This window comes from Etheostoma spectabile, chromosome 15 (genome assembly GCF_008692095.1).
Source record: "Etheostoma spectabile isolate EspeVRDwgs_2016 chromosome 15, UIUC_Espe_1.0, whole genome shotgun sequence".
NCBI lineage: Eukaryota > Metazoa > Chordata > Actinopteri > Perciformes > Percidae > Etheostoma > Etheostoma spectabile.
Genome location: NC_045747.1, coordinates 1466287 through 1483827, shown reverse-complemented (window position 1 = coordinate 1483827; position 17541 = coordinate 1466287). Strand labels below are relative to the sequence as shown.

Here is a 17541-nt window from a genome sequence, read left to right as displayed (position 1 = left end):
CTTGTTGATTTTGTTATATTCTGGAAGCTGTTTTTAACTCCTTGCTACCGTAGCACTTTGAGATTTCATTTGAAATGTAAAGGGCATTATACATAAAATGTATTATTATTATTCCTGTATATCCGTCGGGCTCTACTAACCACAATCAGTTCGTAGTGGCATGTTATTGTAGTTTCTCACACCGTTGTGTGTGTGTCTGTGTGTGCGCGTCTGTGTTCCGTGACAGGACTGTTACCTGGTGTCCATCCTCAACGAGCTGGCCGGCAACTCGTTTATTATTTTCTGCAGCACGTGTAACAACGCCCAGCGGGTGGCGCTGTTGCTAAGGAACCTTGGCATCACTGCTATCCCTCTTCATGGCCAGATGAGTCAGGTAAAGAAAGACAGACAGACGTACTTTGTTAAATGTGTTTAATTTGTCCACTGAGCTCTTGAGGCGAGGCATTAGCATTGATGATAGTGTTATACACTGAACCGTAGCTAAGTTTCCATCCACTTGTCAATCAAATTATCTGAAGTTTGGTAAAAAAATAAAAAATTTGAACGCGAACAAAGCTGGTGAGAGTGTACTTCCATCCAACGGCTTTAAAGCCAATAAAAACCTGTGCACAATGACGTCACATGCTGTTTTTTGATCAAATTGGTATATGGAGTTGATTTGAGACATTTTAAGGTGTTTCCATTTATTTTCGCACCGAATCGCACAATGTTCAACAAACATTTACAAAGTTTTTCTAGACAAAATGGATTGCGCCGTCTACCAACACATGATCAATATTACACAAGTTGTAATAGTGCTTATTACTTAGAGACTTCAGATACAGTATTAGGGGACCACTAAGGTCTATATAAGAGACTTCAGATACAGTATTAGGGGACCACTAAGGTCTATGTAAAAGAGACTTCAGATACAGTATTGGGGACACCTAAGGTCTATATAAAAGAGTTCAGATACAGTATTAGGGGACACTAAGGTCTATATAAGAGACTTCGATACAGTATTAGGGACCACTAAGGTCATATAAAAGAGTTCAGATACAGTATTAGGGACCACTAAGGTCTATATAAAGAGACTTCAGATACAGTATTAGGGACCACTAAGGTCATATAAGAGACTTCAGATACAGTATTAGGGGACCACTAAGGTCTATATAAAGAGACTTCAGATACAGTATTAGGGGACCACAGGTCATATAAGAGACTTCAGATACAGTAGTATTAGGGGACCACTAAGGTCTATATAAAAGAGACTTCAGATACAGTATTAGGGGACCTCTAAGCTCTAAATAAGAGACTTCAGATACAGTATTAGAGGACCACTAAGGTCTATATAAAAGCATCCGAAGACCACCATGTTATGGGACCTTTAATGTAAATAAATAAGCTTTTGAGGAAGCATTTCCATCAGTGCCTAACCCTTCTCTGCAGCGTTTTGCTGTGTACTTTATGCCTTTTTCACTCACTGGACGTTCCGCTGTGTGTTCATCAGAACAAGCGTCTCGGATCGCTGAACAAGTTCAAGTCCAAGTCTCGATCGGTGCTGCTGGCGACCGACGTGGCGTCCAGAGGACTGGACATTCCTCACGTCGACTGCGTCATCAACTACGACATCCCCACTCACTCCAAGGTACCTCGGTGCCCATGTTCGGTATCGCTGCCACGTTCCATGATTTCAGTTGTTTGATTTGGTTTTAATGGATCTTTGGATGTGTCTGCCCCCGTAGGACTACATCCACAGAGTCGGACGGACAGCCAGAGCAGGGCGCTCTGGGAAATCCATCACTTTTGTCACTCAGTAAGAACCGCCAGTTTCTCACCCGTGGACACACTTTCTTTTTAACGTCTTGAAATTTGATGAGATTTTTTTATTTTAACTTTTCTGACTCATTCACTGTTAAACCTTTTTTTCAATAATCTATATACACGTTTATATGTAACACAGACGTGAGCTTGTCTTTCGCCCTTTTTCCTAATGTTCGGGTAAATTATAAGTATTTTAAAAAAGTAAATCAGTTGAATGCATAAAGCTGTTCTATTCTGTCATCTTAGATATGATGTGGAGCTCTTCCAGCGAATCGAAAGCCTGATCGGGAAGAAACTTCCCGCCTACCCAACCCAGGAAGAGGAAGTGATGATGTTGGTGGAGAGGGTGAGCGAGGCCCAGAGATTTGCCAGGCTGGTAAGTCATCACACTACCTCAAAAACATGGAAAACCCGGTTGTTGTCTGTAGTTTTAGTAGTAGACTCAGAAAATGGCCCCAACTATGTTCACCAGCATAAAAGATACAATAGATGGGTGTCTAGGGGTATAGAATATTGTAACAATATCCATGTCTGGATAATTAATAGTTTAGCATTTAACAACATCCAGTTTACTTTAAACTTCAATGTGACCACATTTGGGACATGGCTGGCAGTGTTGACGGGGTACTGGACTTCATCTCATACTGCTGTGGGGGGACGTCTGGGGGGGGGGGAAAGGGATGGGAGCTACTACTTTTAAAGAAAGATGAATGTCATATCTGCATTGTTTATTGAAGAAGTCTGCCCCCAAAAAATTAAGACAAGTCTTTATTTTCTCAGGAAATGAAGGAGCAAGGTGAGAAAAGGAAAAGGCCCAGAGGGGGAAACGGAGACGAGGATGACACGGAACAAGCAAGCGGAGTGAGGAAGAAAGTGAGAGGAGGAGCAGGAGGAGCAGGAAGAGGAGGAGGAGGCGGGGGAGGAGGAGGAAGAGGAGGAGGAGGGATGAAGAAGAGGGGTGCAGCAGCCTGGAGGGGAGGACGCTGAAGCCTCCTACATTAACAGACTGTACATTACCATAACACATGCGTTTTCCTGCCCCTCTATAAGATTTTTCTATTTGTAATAAAATGGCGCTGTAACAACCACAGCTCGTGTTTTTGGTAGCGTGATGTGTGATTGGCCTCTAGTTATGGAACACGCTTGCAGACACGCTCAGTCCGTCTTGGCAGATTTTGCACCAGAACTAGCTCCTGTATATCATAATCGGCTCGTCACATGGTCAATAAGAGAGTTGACATTGGACAACATCAACATACATATTACCCAGAAATCATCATTGCACATCTGTGTAAAACAAAAAATACCAAAGAAAAGAAGAGTTCAAAATTATTACCTTTTAGTGAAACCTGCCATTTGGATGTCATCTAAAACGGGTCATTTGTGTCGATCCTATTAATTTATTAAGTGCCCTGAACTAATGTTCCCCCCCACCCCCCCTGTCATTTTCAGAAATAGCCATATTAATTCTAGGGTGAGTTTTTCCAACAATATACATATGCTAGATCAACTGTAAATCCACTTTTTAAACCTGAAAAAAACCTTCCCCAAGCATCTTTGTCACATTTTTCATCCCTAATGGGTTTTCGCCCATGTGTATAGCAAATGGCACTTTATTTTTTTTTTTAATTTACCACAAGTTCTTTGAAGGTGAGGTGTATTTCCGATGTGGCAGTCTGAATCCAACCCCAAGTCATTCACTCTGCCCAACACATTGTTGGAGGGCCGCTCTGTCTATGGGCCCCCACCCCACGGGCCCCAGTGCAACCACACTCTATATTTACACCCTAGGTGGGTTGTGTCAAACACAAAATGCTGCTGTTACGTCTTTCAGACACAAGAGGGGGATGTTTCAGTTTCCAGCAGGAGAAGGGGACTTATGGCTTAATGTATCCCCTTTGAATAACATAAAGCCACTGTCTTTAAACTTTATAAAAAAATAAAAAAAAAATTCCTTAAAGGATTTTTTTTCTGTTTAGCATGAAGACCTTTGAGATAGACGGTATACCACGATATTCTGCAGTGATAATGGAACATATTTTTTAGCGCCTCTGTAATTCCTTCTTTAACTGCCTGTGTGTGTTGCGGGCACGCAACAGTTGCAATATCGATCTTTTTTTGCATACATGTCATTGGTTTGCAAATTGGAGGGTTGGTTTCTGTCAGCCAATGATGGAGAGGGGGAGAGAGGAAGACCGCAAAGTGAATGCCCAATTGTCTCCAGACTGCATCTAGTGGGTGTGTGCAGTGCATAGATATTTGGGGGATAGATTTCAAAAAGCGTTAACTGAAGCATGAAGTCATCCAAAATTCCTTGTCAATGTGTTCATTCGTGACTTAAAGACATCACCAGCACACACGACCCACATTTATCTGCTCGGGTGAATAACTCCAGAGATCGTTACAGTGGTGTATTCGTCTGCATGGTCACTCTATGTGAGCACGGTCCATCGTAGGCGGGCACAGCAGCGGTCAAGTCGGCTCGGTTTAGGAGGGGCCCCAGTGTAGAGGTAGCACTGTGCCTGCTGTGGCGCATACCGAAGCCCCAATACATGCCTGCGGTTCAGTCGCGTGGAGCAGCTAGTCGCCAGTACAGGGTCGCATCGGGGGGAGACATAACACGGACTGCTCGGTGAACAGAATCCGACTGCTGCTTTGCTGACTACACCAGGTGAGTTCATTATTTTTTGTTCACCGCGAGGACGGGGATGAGAGAGAGAGAGAGAGAGAGAGAGAGAGTGCGCGCGCGAGAGGACGGGGATGAGAGAGCGCGTGGGGTTAACACAGCCACTGTAGATAAACGGAGCAGTGTCCAGGATGAAGGATGCACGGAGGTCTTCTGGAAACTTAGTTTGACTGTGACGTTAGTCGTTATTTAGGTAAGTAGCTCGTGAGTTAAGAACACACTTTTTTAAATGTTTGGTAGCAAAGCTTGCCAACCCTTTCCACCGCTTGATAAAAGGTAATGAAACTCATAATAGAGAACTGAATATAAGTGCTAATTAGCTAAGCTGTTGTATAAGCTCCACCAGCTGTATAACGCAGGTTGGCGGGTTGATATTATCTGGACGACGCGGATATGTGTCACAGTGAGTTGTTCGCTTTACCGCAAGATTTCTAGACGAAGGAGAACTATAGTAGTAATGTGCCATTCACGACGTTATATCTGCCGTTAAGCCTACGCAGAATGCGCATTGCTATTGTGCAGACCCGTCCTGTGAGAAGTCGTGATGACCACCAGACCTACATTATAACCTGGGTTTTAAAATGTAGTCCGAGTTTTAATTCGGGTCACCGTTCAGGGATACGACCAAACTGGTCAAACACTGTGTCCCTTCCTCAGTGTGGCCTGTGCATGCCTTTGTTATTACACAAGATATGAGGAGGTAATATAGGGTTGCAACTAAGATGTTATTTTCATTGTCGATTAATTGGTTGATTATTTTCTAGAATTAATTGATTAGTTGTTTGGTCAATAGTTAGACTTAGACTTCTCTTTATTAATCCTTTTGGGATGGCTCTTGCAAGGAAATTGAAATAAAAATAATACAAATTTAAATAAGAAAGAGGATTGGATGAACTAGAAAATATTCATTTAAGAAGCTGCTATCAGAATTTTGATATAATCTTCATAAAAAAGCGATAAACAGAAGAATCGATTATTGAAAATAGTTGGCGATCAGTCTAATAGTTGGAAACTAATCGATTAATCTTTGGAGCTCTAATGCCTTCTACTACACATAATGATCTGTTTGTAATGTGATTTGTCATTCAATTTTTAAATATGTGTAGTTACGTAATGAAATAAGAATTAAGAGTGCTCAAAAAATGACACTCTAAAAAGTGAAGGTGAAAAACATTTCTCCCTCTGTACTGGTCACAGAGGGTGAAAGTGCACATAAGTGTGTGTATTATGTTTCTGATAATTCACACCTTGCACGTAATGTCTAAGGTGCCAATCCCTACTCCCCTGTCTGTTCTAGGTGGCCACGTTGCTCTGGTAAACCCCAGGTAAGATGTCTCATCGGAGTGGGCAAGAGGACCCAGAGCGGTACCTGTTTGTGGACCGGGCTGTGGTTTACAACCCAGCCACCCAGGCTGACTGGACGGCCAAGAAGCTGGTGTGGATCCCCTCCGAGCGCCATGGCTTTGAGGCGGCCAGTATCCGGGAGGAGCGCGGCGAGGAGATGCTGTTGGAGCTGGCTGAGAACGGGAAGAAGGTAGTGATCAGCAAGGATGACATCCAGAAGATGAACCCGCCCAAGTTCAGCAAGGTGGAGGACATGGCCGAGCTCACGTGCCTGAATGAGGCGTCCGTGCTGCACAACCTGAAGGACCGCTACTACTCGGGACTCATATACGTGAGTGACAGACCTTCAAATGTGTCTGTGTTTGTGTAACAGTCTTTACTTTCCACACACAAGGGAATGGTTAACTCACAGATCCCCGGGTTCTCACAGCTGTAGATTGAATTTCACTCCTAGTTGTTATAATTTAGAAATTATGGGTAGTTTTTCTGCTTGTGTGAACACTAGTCTTAACTTTTGAGCCGTCTGTCTTTTACGCTCTTGTGTGAACGTGAGCGCTGATCTTTATCAGTCTTTGTTTGGGGACAGAGAGGACATTGAGCTTTTTGCTATTCACACACACACACACACAACACACACACACACACACACACACAGTATGAGTGGCAGATATTTTAACCATTGCCAGACTTTTACCTCCACTGGATCTTGTCTCCCTGTTGCCCCTGGGTTACCTTCCCCCCATGGTTTCTCTCTCACCTCGGCCAAAGGCAGGCCTCCTCCATAACACCCCTGGTTTCAGTTTGTTTGTCCTGCTCTGTGCTCCTACTGGTTGGCCTCGTTTGATCACAGAGATGGCTTGACCTCTCTCTCTTTCTCTCTCTCTATCTCTGTCTCTCTATCTCTCTATCTTCCGTGGCATTGCCACAGTGTAAAACTAAACTAATGTTATTATGGCCCAAAATGTAGGCTCAGTGAATTACTATTACATTTTTTAAGATTATTTTTTGGGCTTTTCTGCCTTTAACTTTTGACAGGACAGCTGTGAGAAAGGGGAGAGAGAGAGGGAAGACATGCAGGAAATTGTCACAGGTCGGGTTCAAACCCTAGACCTCTGTGTCGAGGCATAAACCTCCCAGTACATGTGCGCCCTCTCTACCACTGAACCAACCCGGCCACGGGGGGTCCCTAGAATTATTTATTTATTTATTTAAAGCAAGTTTATTTTATTGTATTGCATATTTTTTGCCCTAAAATGTTTTTAGAAATGTATTTTAGCTTACTGTTTGACTGTAATTGTCCCAGTCATTGTCTGGTACGGCGCAGTGCATTCTGGGAGTTGTAGGTTCTCTACCTACAACTTGTGAGCGAATGTGAATACTGTACCACAGCCACTTTTCTTGTTTTTCTTTCCTCTGGCCTCTAGCACCAATTAAAAAGCCCCACTCAACAGCCCAGCTTTATGAAAAGTCCTGATACTTCAATAATAATGGTACGCTTCTGCATTCATCACAGCCAACTTACATAGTGGTCCGTTTCACTGCAGTCCCACCGTCCCCGTAATCCAGTTTTACCACAGATGGGGCTGCTGTGATGTTCTTGACCCATTTTAGTGACATGTTTTCCAGGAATAGAATGTGGGTTGGTTATCACCTGAGACACTCTGGATCAGGGACTGCAGGCAGGGGGAAATCAACACTGACACGGACAGATTAAGTCTATCCATTTGTTAATGCATTACAAGTGTACAGTATGGGCTTTACATAAGACTTTAGGTGAAAAGGTGAGTTTCAATTTAGTCACATAGCAAGAACCGAATGCCTGGCTAATAAGCGTGGTATTATTAATATCTCATATGCCTTGAATTGACGTGCCAATCCCTCTGTTCCCCCCTCTTAATTTTCTCTCTCATACCAAAGTGTCATGGTTTCCTCTTTTTCGTGGTTCACAATCGGCTTTGGAGCTTTTAAAGAGAGATTGAAAACATGTGTGTGACTGTTGGTTTTCTATCGGGAAGAGAATTTCCCTATTCAGCTTGCTCTTAGAAGAAGAAACCCCTTAAGTTCTGAAAGCCTTTCCCTGTATTTGACTTACCCCCCCAGAGCTCAGCTACATCTACTGCAGACATAATATAAGGCCCCCCCCATGCTGTGTTCTTTGTCAGCTTCCATATCTGAATCATAGTGTGATCAGCATCTGTTAGAGGTTTTTTTTTAGGTTTGGTTTCACTGGCCATGCATGCTGTGCAGTCCATAGCTCACTTCCCTTTCAGATATTAAAAGGGGCTCTCCATCCCTTTGTACTTAAAACAAATAACGGGCCCAGTTGACATCTCTAGTGATGTTATGTCATTTGCTTTTGTCCTCCATGGTTAACCATTTGAAAAGGAAGTGAATGTAGTGGAGTATGGCCCCCAAATTGAAATTTCAATGTCAGACTCAGCACCTGCCAAACTAGATGAGTCAATGGTGCTAACCCAACTATTCTATCAAACCCCCTGACACAAGCGTGCACGCACACACACACACACACACACACACACACACGTGAATATTAAGGTAATTATCAACAAAAATCATATTTATTGCCACTTAAACACAGCCTGGAAATCCAGACCCAAATCCAAAGGATTAGTCTGGCATTGAGTAATGAAAGTTGCCCATCTCGAGGCAAACAGCCCCATGCAGAGAGTAAAAAACAACACACCTTCAACATTCTGCGTGTGTGTGTCGTGTTAGGTCATGGCACTTTCCTGCGGTGTCACCATGACAACCAGCCACGCTCGCCTCACGCATGAGGCGGTAGTAAATCTGCAATGGAAAAAGGAGGACAAGAACCAGTACTTTGGCAGTACTTTGGGAATTCTGTGAATCGATTTAGGGAATTCTGTGAATCGATTTTGAATCAGTAGAGCTTCAATCAATTCATTAATGTGAATAGATTTTTTTTTTTTTGCACACCCCTGTTAACCTTAACCAGCCCGGTTCCCCCCTCAAATGTTTAAATAAAGGAATTCACGTTTAAGTATTATTATTATTATTCTTTTTACACATCGTGGTATCAACTTTGTCATTGAATATTGTGTACATTTGTTGGAATCGGTACTGACTTCTAGATTTTTGGTGACATCCCTAGTTCGGTTCAGGTGAGATTGCAAATTGACCCAAATATAGGAAGTGCTTTAGCCTGGAATGTCAACCTTGCACACTGATCTCTGACTTATTTACAATGTAAGGGCCTTAGTAACAATGGAAAGCACTTGATAATGATGTCTCCGTCCATGTAGAGTTACTCAGCCTGTTGAGCCACTCATTTTTCGGAGCACTTGCTGCTGTCTGAAGCGGTGAATCACAGGCTAACTGCAGTGCTACACACAAGGCTACTCCACGCTAGCGGGGCTACAAGCAGGTCTTTGTGTCGTTAGATAAGCCTCAGCTGTCAGAAAGCCTCAGCATTCTTCCATGGCAAAAAGGCCGTCCGTCTGTCTGTCTCTTGCCGCCCACTTCAGCTCTGCTGCTGCTCAGTGTCCGTCCTGTCTTCACCATCTTGACTCTCTTTCCCACACTCCCTCTCTGTTCCACTCCTCTTGCCACCCCTGCCTCACGGGTCCTGGACTATAAGGACATGGACTTTTTGTCTTTATTTCTTGCATATTGACTAGGGCTGCAACTAATGATTATTTTCAGGGCAATTAGTTTGCCCATTATTTTCTGGATTAATTATTAAGTCTATAAAATGTATGAAAATATCGAAATGAAAAAAGTCTTTCACAGTTTCTTAAATCTCCTTAAAGTTTGAGTTTCGTAATGGCGGCGGAGAAAGATGTGAGCGAAGCCATTCGGTCCGTTGTGGCAACGCTGTTGAATATCCAGAAGTTAAAGCCCGAGCAGGAACAATCTTTGCTGACTTTTGTTGGTGGCCATGATGTTGTGGCCCTCCCCTCCCACAGGGTTTGGGAAAAGTTTGATTTTCCAGCTTGCTTCATTAGTGATGAAGGAATTGGCTAAGGCTAACGTTAGCAATGCTAAGCCACAGTTACGACAAACGTTAGCGATTGGTTATGGCAGATCCAGAGGGACTCTGAGCAGATCCAATAGTTTTAAACTTCAACAGAGTACCCGCCTTCAAGGAAGATAACACTTGTCATTGGAGAGTGGCCAGACTCTATACAAATGAAATGAGGCTAGAGAAAAACAGAAAATAAAAGGAAATCTCCATATTTGAGAGGCTGAAAACAGTGTTTTCTGCCATTTTTGCTGATCGATTAGTCATCTAATTGCTACAGCTCTGATCTTGACCTCATCATATTTCTTACATCCAGACGTTTCTTTTACTGCTAGATGTATGCATACTTGTCCCATTTTCTGCTCAAAACGCTGGATCTGCTTCAGGGCAACAGGTAAATCAGCATTGAAAATATTATTTAAAAACACAAATGTACAGTCACGCTCATTCTGATTTCCCGGTGGAGAGAGATTATTTACATGTTTGAATCAAAGCCACATGTGGTCTCTCTTTCCGCAGGACATTGGCAGGACCCTGATGTAACCTTTGACATTCTGTTTGCTTTTCTTGTCACCTTGATTCTGACAGACACAAGCAGGAATTCCTGAGTATGAGAAATAGAAAGCCACTGATTCATACTGCATTTAAATGAACAGCAGTATTGGTTTGAATGGCCCACCCTGCTGTAAAAATTCAGTGAGCAAGAATTTCCAACTTATTAAAGTTGTAAAAAAAAAAGCAGTTGTCCCGCTGCTGTCGGTGTGATATAATACCATGTGTCCCAGTGTGTATAAAACCCCGTCTGAAACAAATATGGTTTAAAGCAAGACGATTTCTATAGATACTTACAGGTTAGGCATTATTTTGAACAAAATATAAAAATATCATTGGGGATTAAGAGGAGATGGGAAATGGAAAGTAAGTTACGAATTTCGAATGAAAGCTGGGTGAATATATGTAGAGTACAATGGAACACTACTAGCTCGAACACCTGGCGCGAGTTTTGTTGGAAGAATGTAATTAGGTTTTTTATCACACCTACTCAAAAGCGACATCTTGTTGGTGGTGACGCATGCTGGAGGCTCTGTGGTTCCTCGGGAGCCGGCCATTTTCATATTTTTTGGGACTGCCCAACGTTAAGCCCTTATTGGTCACAAATATGTGAATCATATATTTGTAGCAAATTACCGTGCAACTTGAAAATGTGTATTTGGGCAACGCTGATGTTAATAAATGGAGACATAAGGACAGAGGTTACTGTGGATCTGCTGGCAGCGAGGTAAAAAGCCATAACCGGAAATGGTTAAAACCGGACCTCCCAACCATCGAGAGTGGCTCAACATAGTCCAGGAAATACAGTGTTAAAGGCTCTCATTCACTCTCAGGAACCAAAGAGACACGTTTTACAAAATATGGTCGAAGTGGTCTGAGTATGTCAAACCCGTAAGATCGGACTTTGTATGACTGTTTCAGTTTTATGTGAAACAAAAATGTTTTTGTATGGATGCTCTCCCCATTGTTGTTCATATGTAAAACGGTTTTGAAAAATAAAGAAAAAATGAAAATTAAATTAAAAAAAAACAAAATTAAAAAAAACCCGTCTGAGGTATTCGGAAAACGTTTGCTATGAAATCACCAGAGCAAAGTGCTGTCAAGGGAATGGTCAAGATCTCCTCCCCACAGATCGATGGCACTGAGGCTGCCTCGGCACCCAGAGGAGCCTCTCTGGCCTCTGCAGTGGAGAAGGGGCCTATCCACGTGGGCACGCTGCCTGACTGATCAGAGATGGCAGATGGGGTCGGCTGTTGTGTCTGCTGTTGCCTGTGTGTTGCTCAGCTGTTACTAGGCCACACCATCCCCTCCCCTGGATCTGATTTCACAGTGGAAATATCACCTTCTCTTTCCTTGCGGCGTGTCAGGCGGTGTTGAGCTGGCCGTATGCTCTCTGCTAGCCGGCAACAGTAGTATTCAATGTCCTTTGTTGTGCACGATTTGTCACAATAATTCTCGGAGGGGAAGCAGCGTTGCAACAATTATGCAACAAGTACTCTTTTCCTGGTGAGGAAAATATGTATTTGCGTTTATTTTGACTGATATTGCGATATGATTTACAATATTGGAGGGTAATGATCATTATTGTATCATTATTATTTTCATAATAAAGAAATAAAAAATAAAAATGGTTGAAGTGTGATTTTTGCAAAGGATATGAGTTTTTGTAGGAGTTGTCTGTAGGTTTTGATTTGTCGGCTGGGATGCCTCTGCAGCACCTGGTTCGACAGTAATTTTGCCTTTACCAAATAATGTGGCCCCCCTGCAATTCGGACATTGCGGTAGTCCAAATTTTGCGGTAGTCCAAAAATTGTGAATTGTGCAGCCCTAATTTTTACTCAATTGGTCCCAGAGATTGGGCAATTAAAAAAGTCTAACTTAGATACTTACTTATACAACTTTAAACTTAGATGAAAGCCACAGTCGAACTCATCCACTGTTGTTATTCATAGAGATCAGATTATGTTTCCCAAGCAATGAAAATAAAGGAACTGACCTTACACCAACCCACCATTTCAACTCTGGTGACTGCTTGTTCAGTGCTCTGTGCAGGTTAATGCATCATCATCATGCACATAGAGACATGATGCAGCAAATTACAATGTCCCCCTTGAACCCTTTAGGAACCTGGGACAGTCCCGGTGTTTCTTTGCAGCCTTTCCCAGTTGCAGAAGAAAGAGAACAGAACACATATTTATTGCAGCTCCAGTTTCTAGATAAAGGCGATATACAATTTTCATTGTTCTTGAAAAGAAAAGGAGAGTAGAATTCCAGCAGGCCCTCTTTCTCTTTCTCTCTCTCTCTCTCTCTCCTCTCTCTCTCTCTCTCTCTCTCTCTCTCTCTCAGAGCTCTCTCCTTCCTTCAGGTTGGGAGCAATTTACAGAAAGGCTGAGAACACGATTCACTGTTAGTTGCTTCTGGATTGTATTGGACCTGAGGGAGCTCTGTCAGCTGGATCATTGCTGCACTCTTCATTTCAGTCTGCCTCCTTCCCATCCTTCTTTTTTCCACCCCTTTCTGCTTTTCTTCTGTATCAGCGCTACAGAGCAGCAGTTGCTCAGTGCTGACTGAGTCTCCTACCTGAGCTGTTACGTAACGGTTACAGTATGTCTGCTCTCTGGGGCATCTTGGTGAACCTATGGCTGCCGAGGCACTCGGCCTTGGCTGTAGTTTTAATTAGGAAGCAGATGTCTGATGCTTTGATACTTTGGCATCAGTTTGGTTTGAAATGTGCTGGGGACAGAGACGCATTTGGAAGTGCATTTCCAAAAGTACAGGGTACCATGACGCATTCATTTTTTTCCTCCTTTGCACAGGTTATGTTTAGTAGCTTACCAATGTTGCTAATAAATGAAATTAAATAAAAACGTGGTTTAATGTACCTAAACAATGATCAATCATCACCATATTGCTCCTCACAACCACTGAAAACTGTCAAAAAATCCATCCCAAAGTATTATTGTGGACGTTATCTGACATTAAAGGTCCCATGGCATGAAAATGTCACTTTATGAGGTTTTTTAGTATGAGTTCCCCCAGCCTGCCTCTGGTCCCCCAATGGCTAGAAATGGTGATAGGTGTAAACCGAGGCCTGGGTATCCTGCTCTGCCTTTGAGAAAATGAAAGCTCAGATGGTCCGATCTGCCATTTTTTGGCAGCAGGTGTAAGGCTGCGTTCACACTCACTGCGCCAGTTGTCAGACTGCAAAAAACGTCTTCACATTCATTTTAAATTAGGACTGTTGGAATTAATTCCGGAAGCTGAATATAATTCAAACAGTAATAAATCAATACTGTTCAAATGCTGAAATTATTAAAATTGTGTTGGCTAACGTTAGCTAATCTTGTCCTTCTGAGCAAAACAAGACGTGAGATCTTCAGGCACGGAGCTACGGTAAAGAGACATATATAAAGTTAGTGGGGGGGACTGGCAGGCTGCAGCTGGGAAGGAACGATGAAACTGACATCCACCAGTCAAAATGCTTATGTTGTCATTAATTAGCTCGTTCTTGTTTCCTAACTGCGATGTAAGTTATAGGAGCTCAGCTGGGAGCTTCATAGAGACAGCTATCGTTAATGTTGATGTGCGTTCATGTGCACTTGGTTAAACTACTGGTACTTTCAATTGCACTTCGTTAACTTTGAGAAACTCAAACTGTTGTTGTAAAGTACCCTCCTGCCGTCCAGTGGCTCTTATTGTGGCTTTGCCGTCACTGATTAAAAGAAAATGTTTAAATGACAAATTGAATCAAATCGTAACCTTAAAATCGAAAGTGAATTTGAATCGTGGATTTGGTGAATCGTGACACCCCTTGTAGGTAGAGATGGGCATTTTCCTAGGCCCCTAGGATAAGCCTAACATGAAAGTCATATTACTGGTAAGCAGCTCTGTGGCAGCTATAGGGGGAATGCAAAGCCCCTATAGCATCTGCAGAATGAGACAGAGACATGCCCCACAAGGGCCTCTCACTCATTCCTGGCTGCCTGGCTGCCTCCTGTTCGATTCAGACCACAGCGAAGCCGAGTAGGGTTCATACCACACACACACACACACACACACACACACACACACACACACACACACACACACACACACACACACACACACACACACACTCTTTGGAGAAAATCTCCTGGCTAATTACTCAGCCGAATGCAACACCACAAGTCAGAAAGTAGGCTTTCAGTGAAAGCTATTTGCTGCAACATGAGTGTATATAATATTCATACACTCTTTGTTCACATTGTTCAGTGCAGTGTTTGATTTAAACACTCGTATCAGAGCAACACTCAGATGTCAGAGCCCCCAGACTATGGAACACTCTGCCTATTGAAATCACCACACGCCACATTTTTAGTGTTTTTTAAAGCCCTTTTTTAAAGTTTATTTTATAGGAAAGTGTTTATGAATATTTAATATGTTGTTGGGTTTTATCGTCCCCCAACCAGCCTTGCCCAATACATTATTTTCCGCGGGTGTTTTATGATACCTCTGTTTTTTGGATTTTCTTTCATCGTTGTCATTGTTGTTTTATTATGTCCTTGGTTTCTATCTGTTGTTGTTTTTTCTGAACTTTATTTCTACAGCAAAAGTGCTGTAGAAATAAAGTTTATCATTATTATATTATTTCAAGGACTCTCAGGGGATTTGTTGCTGCACAAGAGACAAGAGTCTGTTCAGTGTTTCATGTGATCTGTCTGTCTCTCCATCCGTCTGCTCTGTATCTATCACAGTGTTGCATGCCCTGCTGGGATGATGTAAGCTCCTAAAAAGTATTTAATGACAGGTCTCGCTGTACTGATAGAATGCAGGCTTGATGATCCGACAGCTAGAAACATGCAGGCTCCTTTGTAGTGTTTTGTCTTTATATCCACTTCACATTCTGGCTAGAGATAATTTGTCTTTTAAGCAGAATTAAAAAAACAAAAAAACAATGGCATATTTCAGATGGTTTTTTTTAGATTTCTTCAATATAAATGGATTCTGTTGTTAGAGCGTAACTCTTGCCAAAATGACACCTAGGGGTCTTTTTGCTAATGTATCCGAGTCAAACTTTTGTTAAAAACATAGTTAGGAAGGAATCAACACAGATTTATTGTATTTTCGTTTTTCGGTGAAATGAGCTAGAGGCAGAACTATGATCGCATCAAAAATACGGTAAATGTTAAAAGTGGTGCTTCCGTCCTAATTATGCTTTTAAATGAAAGTTTGACTCAGGTACATTTACAAAAAGCCTAGGGTACACTTTGTTTCGTACTGTTTATTGATTTTGCATGTTTGTCTGTTTTGTATGTTTAATTACAGACGTACTCTGGCCTGTTCTGTGTGGTCATCAACCCCTACAAGAACCTGCCCATCTATTCAGAGAACATCATTGAGATGTACAGAGGGAAGAAGAGGCACGAGATGCCTCCACACATCTACGCCATCTCTGAGTCAGCATACCGCTGCATGCTTCAAGGTATGACAGACAGGTGTTGTTCCTCCAACGTACTTTGATCCATTTCTTTTGATTTGTAAAGCTCCACATGATTATTACTGGTCTTCATAGCCAGGTTTATGAAATTGTCATGTGTCAGAATTCTGTCTACAACATTTATTTTTAATTTTTAAAGTTAGAATTCTGACTTTAATCTCAGATTTCTGTGTTTATAGTCAAACAACTTTTTTTTTTTTAAAGTCAACATTGTTTTTAAATTTAAAAAGAAACAGAGTCAGAATTCTGCAATTAAAGTCATTAAGCCTTTAAACTCACAACTCAATACATTTTTTTTTACATGTGGCCCTAATCCTCTTCCGTAGTTTTACAATGAAACTTGTATAATTATTAAGTCATTGCTGTGTGTCCTGCTCATTGGCACGGAGTTTAGCTCACTTTGCTGGCAGCATGGGGTTTGGCTGCATAGCCCAGGAGATTAGTTTGTGTAAAGTGTGTGAAAGGTCACAAGGTCAGGGAGGATGTGACATTATTGTCTATGCTTGAGAGGATTGAGGCTATGGATGTATTATAAGACCTGGATGCAACATTAATGGCCGAGCCCTGTGTATTCCTATGAGACTTACTCAGTGGCACATCTGCCAAAAAGTGTCCAATCTTCCAGGTTTACTTCTGTGATATGTGACCACTGAATATGCTCAGTAGTGTTTGTCCTGTTGGCCCAGCCCGTGAGTTCCAGCTCGCCTACATTGTGGTGACATCACAGGATTTCTAAAACGCTTTTCTTAGGTTCAAGGGAAGTTTTTCAATCAAAAATTCTGAATAGAGAGAGTCATAACCAACCTTGTTTGCAGTCGGAGGTGTCCTGGCAGGAGTTTTACGATCTCTCTTTTACAATGGTGGCCTATATTTTAAAATCCTTCCTGGGTCTCAGAGGACAAATCAGTGAAAAGGCTGAGCGCTGGTTGTGGGGGTATGGTTGTGGCCAGTAGGTATACAGCTCCAACCGGACATTACGCAAAATCTCACAAAATCTAATATAATATGATAGTATACTTTTAATAGTCCTACCCAGGAAACATGTGTTCACTCCTTCTAGCCACAACCGTCTGACAGGTCTGCTGTCATTGAAGGGGGCCAAGTACTAGACTAACTATCTGGCAGGTTTCATCATTGGTGTCATGTGGTTAAAGAGCCTGAAAGGCTGTCTGGCTAATCATCATCTATCGGTCAAAGCAGCGAGGGACTAATATTTAGCCACCATCATTTTCAAAAACCACCACAGTCCCAAAGCCTTGTTCCATACAATAAATTCAAATTCAACATTTTTCAACAAAATAGATCTCATTCGTTCAAATTTCTCACTGCCCGTCTATGACTATATGTTGGGTTATATATTCCGGCAAGACAATGTCTCCTTCCACTTCTATGCCGATGATACACAAATCTATCTGTCGTTAAATCCGGGGGATTCCAGCTCTCTAATATCCATTCTCAACTGCCTCTAGGATGTGAAATGCTGGATGGCCAAAAACTACCTGCAACCTAATGACTCCAAAACAGTGCTTCTTCTTGCCCCCCCTAATACTGCAGCGAGCATAGCTAGCCACCTGGGTCTGCTATCTCTTATCCTGCACTCCCATGCCACAAATATTGGTGTCATCTTTGATTCATCACTTCATTTTGAGAAGCAGATCAATTCAGTGGTGAAAAGTT

At 42.2% G+C, this 17541-nt stretch overlaps 2 protein-coding genes across 6 annotated transcripts in view; both read left to right on the top strand.

Annotated features, from left to right (window-relative positions):
• The window catches only part of ddx47 (DEAD (Asp-Glu-Ala-Asp) box polypeptide 47), an 8305-nt gene extending 5414 nt beyond the window's left edge, over positions 1 to 2891 (top strand). Inside the window, exons 8-12 of the mRNA XM_032538302.1 lie at positions 227 to 373; positions 1490 to 1627; positions 1725 to 1795; positions 2050 to 2179; positions 2584 to 2891. Of these exons, the coding sequence (XP_032394193.1) occupies positions 227 to 373; positions 1490 to 1627; positions 1725 to 1795; positions 2050 to 2179; positions 2584 to 2790 (693 nt within the window). The 3' untranslated portion in view covers positions 2791 to 2891. The remainder of the gene's footprint in view (positions 1 to 226; positions 374 to 1489; positions 1628 to 1724; positions 1796 to 2049; positions 2180 to 2583) is intronic.
• A 1327-nt stretch (positions 2892 to 4218) lies between these two features.
• LOC116703510 (myosin-10) overlaps positions 4219 to 17541 on the top strand; it is a 78445-nt gene continuing 65122 nt past the window's right edge. Inside the window, exons 1-3 of one of the 5 annotated variants that reach the window (XM_032538277.1) lie at positions 4219 to 4474; positions 5787 to 6164; positions 15693 to 15849. In XM_032538277.1, coding sequence (XP_032394168.1) covers positions 5820 to 6164; positions 15693 to 15849 — 502 coding nt within the window. In that variant the 5' untranslated portion in view covers positions 4219 to 4474; positions 5787 to 5819. Of the gene's footprint in view, positions 4475 to 4594; positions 4683 to 5786; positions 6165 to 15692; positions 15850 to 17541 lie in introns of those variants that run through there. The other 4 variants (XM_032538275.1, XM_032538278.1, XM_032538276.1 and 1 more) reach the window with 4 other exon arrangements.